At 52.2% G+C, this 10,403-nt stretch overlaps 1 protein-coding gene across 12 annotated transcripts in view; it reads right to left on the bottom strand.

The window, feature by feature from the left end:
* Positions 1 to 7,456: 7,456 nt before the first annotated feature.
* Positions 7,457 to 10,403, bottom strand: part of Banp (BTG3 associated nuclear protein) — a 75,067-nt gene continuing 72,120 nt past the window's right edge. For 6 of the 12 annotated variants that reach the window (XM_050165223.1, XM_050165231.1, XM_050165225.1 and 3 more), the window contains 2 exons: positions 9,903 to 10,046; positions 7,457 to 8,056 (listed from right to left, as the gene is read on the bottom strand). In XM_050165223.1, coding sequence (XP_050021180.1) covers positions 7,955 to 8,056; positions 9,903 to 10,046 — 246 coding nt within the window. In that variant the 3' untranslated portion in view covers positions 7,457 to 7,954. The remainder of the gene's footprint in view (positions 8,057 to 9,902; positions 10,047 to 10,403) is intronic. The other 6 variants (XM_050165226.1, XM_050165234.1, XM_050165227.1 and 3 more) reach the window with 1 other exon arrangement.

The raw sequence follows: 10,403 nt of genomic DNA, 5'->3' as shown, positions 1-10,403 counted from the left end.
GCTGCCGCTCCCCCAAGCTCTCCCCCGCCCCCACATAGAGTTTAGCAGGCCTAAGCAGCCTCTCTGGCCCCTGGACCACCGAGATGCTGTGCCCACTCAGCCTGAGTGGGAGCTAATCGATTTGTATGTCCACACCCGGAGGTACTCACAGGTCAGCCAGAGGACCAGGTCCTGTGAGCCCCTCAGCCTACAGCCTCACTGCCTCAGGCAGGGAGGAGAGAGGGGAGGGAGAGGGAGAGGGAGAGGGAGAGAGGGAGAGAGGGAGAGAGAGAGAGAGAGAGAGAGAGAGAGAGAGAGAGAGAGAGAGAGAGAGAGAGAGTGTGTTCATGTAGGGTCTGAGTGGAGCAACCCCGCTGAGTATGTTCCATGATGCTAACCTGAGACTCAGCAGCCAGAAGGGCCCCATTGTCACAGAGCAGGGGATGTGCTGTCTCTTCATCAGGCTCGGGATCCATGATCCAACATGTGCTTGTCCCAACCCCTGTGCCTAAAAGCCCAGTAGGGCTGAACTCCCAGAAACTCCTGATCTGAGAGTTCCATGGCTGGTCCAGACTTAGACAACCAGATTCTATGGGCTTCAGGGATCAGGGCTCTTCTCCAACATGAGCATCCGAACCATGAATAGCACCCTCAACTAGGGGGAGTGTGAAGCTCCATTCTGTCACAGTCAGTGCTCTGGTGCACATCAACCCAGTATTCTGTCAAGTGTGTCAACTATGGTTAGCTGGGACCTGCTGGAAGCTGTCTCCAGACTTGGGTAGCAGCCTTCCTGCTGGACACACCCACCAACCCAACCACACGTGTCCCCAGCTTGCTGCCCTGGCAAATTCCAGACATTCTGCAGCCACAGCTATGCCAGGAATGGGAAGGCCAGGGTGATGGGGGACAGAGAAGGAAGCTTGCCTGAGCAGGTGGCCCACAGGGAGACTCCAAGGAGTGCCAAGCAATTCCTGACACTGTGGCAGGGCTGCCTCCTCGCCCCGAAATGCTGGCTAGGAGGAAGCAGGCACAAGGGTCTGGCACAGCTAGAATTAGGATCCCACCTCTGCATCCTGCAGAAAGGGGCTCTGAAGACAGTTGAGGCCCCCAGAACCTTCCTGAACCCAGCTCACTCCTGCTGCTTTGGAAAATATCAGTCTATCTGGTTTTGCAAGGTAACGTCTTCCAGCCCACTAACTACTGGTCCAGCCTGTGCCAGCCCTCAGAAGCTAAGTCCCTCTGAGCTCTAAGGTTTATACAGCCAGGCTTGTTTTTTTGTTTTTTTTTTGGGGGGGGGTGTTGTTTGTTTGTTTTTGGCGGGGGCAAGAAAAAGAGCCATAACCAAACTGACCGGCAGGAGCTAGACATTCCCATGCCAAGCGTGTGGCCTCTGTGGCAGGCAGCCTACTCCTTGGCAGGGACATGAATTGAAGCGCATGATCGTCCTGCCACCTCCACACATCTAGGAGGAAGGCCCTACTGGTTCCACAAGTGGTATTTATCTGAGCTGCAGACTCTTAACAGGAATGAAGCCTTACCAAAAAAATGAGGCTCAAAGAAGCAGCAGAAGGCTCACCCAGATGAGGAGGCTCAGCTCTGAGCACCCGCCGGACCAAGAGGCAGCCTCAGAATTTCCTGGCATCTGCTCACTGATGTTGCAATGGTGGAGGGCGAGAGTCAGGAAGAAATGGAAGATTATTAAGTGGTTTTCCTCCTGAGTCAGAGGGCCAACTGGGCACACTGAGACCATCTGCAAAACCACTTGAGCTGACTGGTAGGAAGTGTCTGCCTGAGAATTAACCCCTCTGGGACCTGGTAGCACTTCCTGGGGAGCCAACTGGGAATGGCAGCTGTGAGCACCTCTGCAGGATGGATTACAGAACAAAGGGTTGGAGGTGTGTGGGGGGGGCGGGGGTTTGCACACAACTCCTGGCCTCTCTGTGCCTCCCTCTCCTCTCGCAGCTGTTAAGATGGGGTGTCCACGAGGGCAGAATTAGAGAAGTGTGGTGCTGAAGACAGCACTGTTCCCAGCTCAGAGCCAGGCGTGACAGGGCAGAGACAGCAACTGGCCTCTCTGAGCCAGGTGGGACTTTGACCTTGCTTGTTTGCCTTATAGCAAGGCCACCAGACTTAGGACCATCTGAGACTTGGGAAGGACCCTAGGGAGCCAGGCAGGGCCTGGGGCAGGGGTGTCAGCACTGTGGACACCAAACAGATGGACCTGAAAACATTAGGCTGAGGCATATTTTTCAGCGAACAAGGACACCACGAGACCCACCCCAGACCCCAGCCATGGGCATTGCATGTGCTGCTGTGTTCTAGCAGGTGGCAGCTGAGGCAGCTGACGTGGCAACTGCCCTCCATCAAAACCATTTCCTTCGCACAAGCAGATGGTAAGATGCAGGAACACAGGCACGCAGTCCCCTGGCCACCTGGCAGGCAGAGGCTTCCTGTATGCGGGTGTTGGGACCAAGGCGGTGGTGGGGTTCAAACGCTGAGCTGCCTCTGAAGTCATTTTGTTTCTTTTACAGCTGAGATGAGTGATGCCAGTGTGAGAAGCTCCCACTGAGAACAGCTCTCTTGCCAAGCCAGGTATCAAAGTGTCAAAGTCAACTAATGTTGGCATCTTACAAATACCCAGGTATAGGTGCAGGAGGAGGCACGCCATGCACAAAACACAGGGCCAGGAGAGGACGGCATCCCTGAGGATGAGCCTTCCCAGTGAGTGCCAGAGGTCCAACCAGGTCCAGGGCCCCACTGGCCTGGGCATTCCAATGCCGTTGATTTCACCCATGACGGCCTGAAGGGCCAGAGGACCTGGTTCCAGAGGACCCAGGTTCAAGCCAGCTCACAACTGTCTATAACTGCAGTTACAGGTAATCTGACACCTTCGCATCATACCCATAAAAATAAAGTTAAATAATTTTTTTTAAAAAAGATGGGGTCTGTATATATGTCTGATCTCTATGTCTCTATTCTAACTCTTCTGACCCCCTGCTTCCTGACTACTTTCAGGGGGTGCCTCTAGCCTGTCTCAGGGCTGACCTTCAAGAGAGTACCAGATTCTGGAAGCACAGTGGGTCCTTGGGTCTCCAGGTTAAGTGGCTTCTTTCTAGGCAAGCAAAGCTAGCCATGAAGGGACCTCACGTGTGAGTCGAGAAGACACCTATCTAAGGCTCCGGGATCCAAGATGCAGAGCTGTAAGGTCAGACAGAGGCTCAGAGAAACCACAGCAGGGTTATCACACGCCCTGGGGCTGCAGAGCAGTCTCCTCTTCTGTGTCAGCCCCAACTTGTAAGCTCACCAGTCATGTCTCCGAACCCCTTCTCTAAGTACTTGGTTCCACCTACCTGCCTACAGGTAGCTGCCTCTGCTGTTGTGTGTCAGGGTTCATATGTTTGTGTATGGACACCAGGGGTCGACAGTGGGCATCTTCCTAAGTCATTCTCCATCTTACTCTTTTGAGACAGGGTCTCTTGCTAAACCTGGAACTCTCTGATTCAGCTAGACGGTGGCCAGCAAGTTTCAAGGATCCTTTCGGTCAGTTCAGGGCTGCAGACATGTGCTGCCATGCCTAGCTTTTAATATGGTCGCTGGGAACCAAACTCAGCCCCTTGTATGGAGTACACTTACTGACTGAACCATTCCTCCAGACCCAATAGGTATGCTCTGTGGGGTTGTTCTTGTCCTGTTTTGTCATTTGCGATCCAGCCTCATGATCTGCTTAGATTTTAAATGTCGCCTGAGTAAGGAAAGATAGTGACCACAAATCCAATGAGCAGTCACAGGCCTAATCTGAATATCCATGAAACCTCCATGCACAAGGGACATGCATGGGGCCCACATCCAGCTCAGGAAGACTTTAAGGTACCATTGAACCTACACATCCCTGCAGACATACGAATGGGCAGCAACCTGAAGAGCCTAGAGACAGCAAGGGTAACAGTCCTGGGTCAGGACCTGACACGGCCAGGCTGTAAGGTGAGGCCCATGGAAAGGGCAGGAAAAGCAGCGAATTCCCAACTTTCCTGGGAAGGTGCACTAGTCACCATGTGACACTTGAGCCAGGGCCTCATCTCTAGCTCTTTGGAGCCACTTATGGACAGAGGCCCCACTGCACCTAGGCCTCAGGCTTGTGACCGCAGTCTTGAAAGTATGAAAGTCGGGCAGTTTTCCTCCCATCATGCAGCAATGCAACGTTCCTTCCTCTGGGGTAATCATGACCTTGGCTCGCTTGCTTCCTCAGCTGCTATCCTGGCCCATCCATCATCTCCTGTCTGCTGGGTGTGATGGTCTCAGATAAAACTCGATGGGGCTACATTGCCAGCAATCCATCATCCATCCTATCCTCCTGGGTGCCAGATATATGTTGACAGTCTGATCTGACTCCAGGGGACAAGAGATTGAGATGGGTGCTGATGCAGCCCTCGGGCTTCTACTGGCAGCTCCCCATCTTCTCCCCTGCCCGGTGCAGGGCCCTCAGCTCTACCATTCCCCTTGTCTGATTGACCCATGTCCAGGCTGTGGCCCATGCCTGCTGTCTGCTAGAGGGAACGGGGTGGGCAGGCAGTGTGGGAGCAGAGGGAGGGAGATGGTATGGTGAGGCAGAACAGCGGCATTTTTTTTTTTCTGATTCGGTAGAATGTGTTGGCACTGTGATGGTGGAGTGAGGTGGGAGATGGTGCAACAACCTAAGGCAAGAGAACAGCAGTAGACACGTAGCCAGTTAGTGTGTTTCCCTCACAGCTCACAGGGGCGGGATACCTTTCTCTAAGCTGACAGTATTAGCTGGGTAGGGTATAAACCAAGGGTCTGGGGTCAAGGCTACACATGACCGGAGGTCACTCTGCCTGGGCCAACAATTTCCTGTAGCACCTTATGTGCCTTCAATGACATTCATTTCTTGGCACTATGATTCAAAGATACTTTGTTTTACAGACAGGGTCTTGCTGTATAGCCCAGGAGTCTCAAATGCCCAATCCCCCTGCCTCAACCTGAGAGCTGCATTAGCAGGCAAGCACCAGCATACCAGCTGAGGCTATCTTAATGATGGCTTTTATTTTGAAATGCCCACTGACAGAAGGTGTAAACAGTAATATTGAGAATGTTGATTTCTGAGCCACTAATTTATCTCTGGGAGTTACTGATACTCTAGATTTCATCTTTGGCAACGACCTGGAATTTTCTAGAATTGTCTGCAAATGAGTTCTGCTTTTCCCTGGGCCTGCTGGTTTTCTTCTCCTGATGTTACCAGCCTGTTTCTGATCAAAGAGTAAGGTCCCCATGCTGTGAGCGCCAGGTTTTGGTGAAAACCCTCAGTGAAGTAAAGGAAGTTCTTTCTGCTTCTAGAATGTCTGGGTTTCTCTAGTGTTTTAAGTGGATGCTATTTTTTTTTAAAGCAGCTTCTGCTGAGGGGCTCTCATGACCTGTCCATGATCTAACACTGGATACCAAGCCAAGTCAAATCAGAGCGCACTTGTGCAGGGGACGCCATGTGGCTGTGATGAGCACCCGGAGGGCTGAGTCACTCTGCTCATCTGACTTAGATAATGAGTTAGGATGCTCATCGGGACAGCAAACAACACACACAGAACCCCCATGAGTGTCTTCCACCTGGTGGAATTTGATTCGCTAACCTCTGGCCGTGTCTTGCAGTTGTGAATGAGGACGATTACTCTAGTTTCTTTCTCTGCTGACCTCAGGTCTGCAAGTCAAAGACGTAACTGCCTCCTAAGTGTGGGGCGTGCACTGTCTCCTACTTTCTGCTGGATGGAGAACAGGATGTCCCCTCATCGTCCACTCGGGAGAACACACTTCCTGCTGGGTATTTTCTTCCTCCCCACTCAGCAATCCCTCCTCCTCTGCCAGGCTGGCTCACCTGCCACTACAGCGGTTAGCTGTGCTTCTGTTCATTGGTTGTCTAGCTGCAGAATCACCGCTTGGTTTCATTGCTTAAATCCTCCACAAGGCCTTGATCTCTGCAGTTATTTTAAGGCCGCCTGCGGGGACCGCAGCATCTGCCTCTCTGGTCTGTTTCTGTTGTCTACCGCTGCCTGGGGCTTTCCTTTGCCCTTCACATCTTGTCTTCGAAAGTGCCTGTGGATAGAACCTGACATTCTCCTCCTCCCAAAAGGATTGGCACTCGTTCCCACCAGGCTGCTGGGGACACCAGCAGTCTCGGCCACGCGGGCCAGCCTATTATCAGCAACTGAGGCAATACAAGTTAGACTGAGGGTCTGCCCTGAAAGCCAGGTGTGCCCCACCAGAATCCACCCAGGGGAAAGGGGTCCACTGGGGCCTGGACGTTTTGCTGTCTGGTCCCAATGCTTACTCAACGAGCTGTGCAGGTGGTGAGGCCCCCCCATCCACAACCAGCCCTACAGAAAAGTGACTTCCATCGGGACCAACTCCCAAGTGTCCCTTCCTCACCAGAGCCTCCCTGCCTCCAGTGCTTCAACTGTCCCTTCAGGGGCTCCACTATCACCATGCCACTCCCTGTGCCCTGTCCCTTCTTGGGACTGGCTGGGAATTTCTCCTGGTTGTAATTATCTCTACCCTATCCATTTGGAAGTGATACTCTAGGCTATTTCCACTTCAGGCTGTCATGAACAGGGCCATCGTGAATGTGCACAATAGGTGTATGTAAACAGAGGGTATTCCTGGGATTACAATTGTGGGGTCATGTGGTACACTGTCACTAGTTTTCAGAACATGTTTTCTGGATATCTGACTCTGCTGAAAGCAATCACCTCCCAGCACTCTGGCTTCAAGGATTCAAGTCTGCTGCCATCTTACATTCTGCATGTCTGGGTGTATAGGACGCTTCTCACGGTGGGTGCTTTCCTCTCTGGATCCTTCTGTTACATAGGTGTGTAACCTCCAGCCTCCACGCCTTTACCTATATTCCCCACACAGGGCCATCTTCAGCAGTGGTCAGTCACCTATGAGGATGGTCACAAACCACGTCAAATTGTCTACTCCAGAGAGCTGCTCACCTCTGTTACCTCAGCATGATTAACCAGCCCAAGAATTCAGAATGCAGTGGTGTGAGACAGAGGCATGGTCATTTGGGACAGAAACTTTGGAGTCTTCCCAGGAACGGCATGAGCGTGACACTGTCAGTAAGGACAACTCTACTGGCGTTCACAAGCCACTGTCGTGACTCTTTGGAACTGCTTTCTCTGCAGAGGCATGGCCTTTTCCACAGAGCATTCTCCCAGGACCCCTGGGGTTGTACCGTAAGGAGCCTAAGCATTCAAAGAGGACGGGCTAGAGTGACCTTGCCTTAGATGGCTCCACCATGATAAAATGGGAGCCAGCTGTCCCAAGGGGTACCCACAGCTCTTGCTCCCTAGCAGTGAGGGCCAGAGCAGGAATTCCCTGGTAGCATGGACCTAGAAATGAGTAAGCTTCCCAGTACCATCCTGGGAATGGGCAACCTGCAGACATCCTCTCATGGTGCAAGCACACTGAACTCTGTGGCCATAAATACACTTTATTTCATTAGAAATGCATAATTACACTGTGGAGCACTCCCCTAGCAGCGGGTCCGCAGGGCTCCAGCATCGGCAGCTGGCTCCAACACCTACGTCGGGACCCTGGAGGGAGCACACGGCCAAGGCTTCTGCTACTCCACAGTTGTGTTTCTGTTGTGTGTGGTTTGGGTTTTTTTTTTTTCCATTTTCTTTTTTGTTATAAACACCATAGCAAATTAAAAAAAGCTGTTTAAACAAAATATTGTAGTTCTTGTTTTTCTGAATGTACTCAACACGTTCTGCACTATGCTTCTCCTCCAGAGACCAGCAGTGGGACTCAATCCTGAGGCGCCTTCCAGCAGGGGTGGCCAGGCCCTTCCCCAGGAGGAGGAGCTCTCTTGTGCCCTGCAGGATCCGCAGTTACCCTGCTGCCGCAGAAGAGCAGGGCACAGGGAGGATCAGTGAGCAGCTGTGGGGTGGGGCTCCTACAGCGCCTGGTCTCACTGGATCTGGATGGCTCCATGCTCAAGCTGCATTTCGGGCTGCAGAGTAGGCTGCAACGCTTCAGCCGTCTGCAAGGCGGGGGACAAAAGAAAGCTGTTCTAGAAAAACACAGCAGCACATTGTGTCAGCAAGCTACTTGTTTGTTAGCAGAACCACAACTTCACATACAAGCAGAAAACACACGTGTGTCAGAAGCTCCATGTGTGTCAGTCGACCCCTGGCCTGATGGGAAACAAGCAGACCTCACACCTGCCCAGGAGAACGTGGGCTACTGGGGCCAGACTGCTGCCAACTTTCCACCCTTACCTCAAGGTGCCCAGAGAAACCATGAGCCACGCCATGTTCCTAACCCAACATATTTGCCTAGAATTTCAGGGTCACACTGACTTCCTACAGAAACTGCCCCAGTGTTCTAAAGGGGCATCTTAGGACAGCTTAAAGAAATGGCACGGGTCAGTGATGTACATTAGAAACTATGCAGTCACCCTTTCAAAGTGTGAACTTGAACCCTGGAATGAGTCACTGATCTTCCATCTCAGCCAAACTGCAGGGGCACTGAAGGGTAAGTTCCCTGGGCTTTGACACTAAGTCAGGAACAGGGTCTGCACCACATGAGGCAGAAGTTTCACAGCTACATCCCCACAGCACTGGCACCCAACAGCTCTTACTGTACATCTAAGTATCTGGTTTGTAAAGACAAAAGACTTAACATACTGTCTCCTTTAAGAAGGGAGGAGAGGAGCTGGGTGCAGTGGCACACACCTTTAGTTCCTGTACTCAGGGGGCAGAGGCAGGCGGATCTCTGTGAGTTCAAGGCCAGCCTGGTCTACATAGTAAGACCTTGTCTCGGAAGGAAAAAAGATGGTTTGTTTCCTCTCCCCAATGGGGACCGCATGGCTGAGAATGTGTTCAGCTCACTTCTTTAAAAAACTAAATAAATAAACAGAAAAGGGAGGAGAGGAAGAGGATTACAGTCCGAGAGGAAGGATCTAGACTGCAGGAGCCTTCTATGAAGCTCTGTGCTCAGGAGGCAGAAGAGACCCTGCAGCTTTATCAGAAGTTTGCACAAGTGAGATCAAGTGGGAATCTGTGTGTAGGGCTGAAGGGAACAGTCTCTTGAGGCTTGACGGGGATTATGGCTGAGGCCTGCAGACTGGGAGGCCTTCACCTTGGCCCAACTTCCTTCTCTGAGAACCTAGAAGAGTCATTCCTAGGCTGTCAGGGAAGAAACCCCACAGTGCCCTCTCCTAGGATGCCTGGTCTGGCAGCTCCATAAGCCCTACCAATTCCTGAGGCAGACAGGCCTCAGCAGCTCCTAGAAGAAGTAAAATCATGATCGACCTACGACCAAGGCCTGTCTCTCAGGCTTGGGGGACCAGAAACTTCTGTGAAAGACTACACTGCTCACTATACCAGGCCCATAGCACACCAAGGAAGAAGGCCCTGCCAGAGCCAGCTGGAGGTAGACAGAGGAAGGCAGGGACTTGGGCACATGACACAGACTCAGACTGTGTGAGTCTTCCGCCCCCTACCACTGGCACCTATCCAGGCTGGACTGAGATCACATGAACTCATAGCTTCTGGCCTGTGGGATGATCTGCCTGGCAGATGACTATGACCTTCAACAGAATGGGCAATGAATTCACAGGAAACAGAAGCCCTGACTCTCGGCACCTCCAGGAGAGACTCTGTGGAAAGGGGGGAGGCCAGGGCAAGGAGGGCTCTGGTCTAGTTTTAGATCTAGATAAACATTTCCAGACAGGTATCTCAGGTAAGACACTGCAAACTGCCTTCACATCATGATTTCAGGAGTTTAGAGTTAACAGAAGACCCACACCTGAGCTGGACCTGTGTGCCTCCCTTTAAGGAATAACAGACACAGCCAAGGGCAGCATCTACTAGGGAAGCTTATGGAACTGTGCCTAGGAGGGACAGAGGACTCACCTGTGCTGCAGTTGTGTGGTCGCTCACAGGTGCCAGCTGGACGTACTGAACCTGAATGTCACTGCCCTGGAGAGGCGACCCATCTACTCCTGTAGCAGCAGGGTCCGAAGAGGCCACGGCTATGAGCTGAGCACCCTGCAATACCTGGGGTGGGGGACAAAGCCAGGCTGGTCAGTGCAGCTTGGGTCAGCCGACCCCCATTCTCTTCTGGTCCAGAAGCAGCAGGAGGCCCCAGGCCCACAGCGTGGATTTAAGTGCAATGTAGCCTCACTGCCCACTGCAGAGAGACACCTGGTTAAGTGAGTGTTGAGTTTTTGACTGCTATGAAATCTGCCACATCCACATATAGCCTTCTCGAAACATCCTTGTTACATACAGACATTAGTCTTTTAAAGCCTGTGTAAAAACAAAGAAGCTAGAACTTGAAAAGAGCTGCCCAGAGAAAACTGCACAGGCTCTGAAGACAGCAGGAGAGCTTAGCAAAACCCCCGGGTGATGCTT

The sequence above is a fragment of the Alexandromys fortis genome, unplaced genomic scaffold (assembly GCF_014885135.2).
Source record: "Alexandromys fortis isolate MF-2015 unplaced genomic scaffold, M_Fortis_MF-2015_v1.1 scaffold_165, whole genome shotgun sequence".
NCBI lineage: Eukaryota > Metazoa > Chordata > Mammalia > Rodentia > Cricetidae > Alexandromys > Alexandromys fortis.
This window is presented reverse-complemented; position numbering and strand designations above follow the sequence as displayed.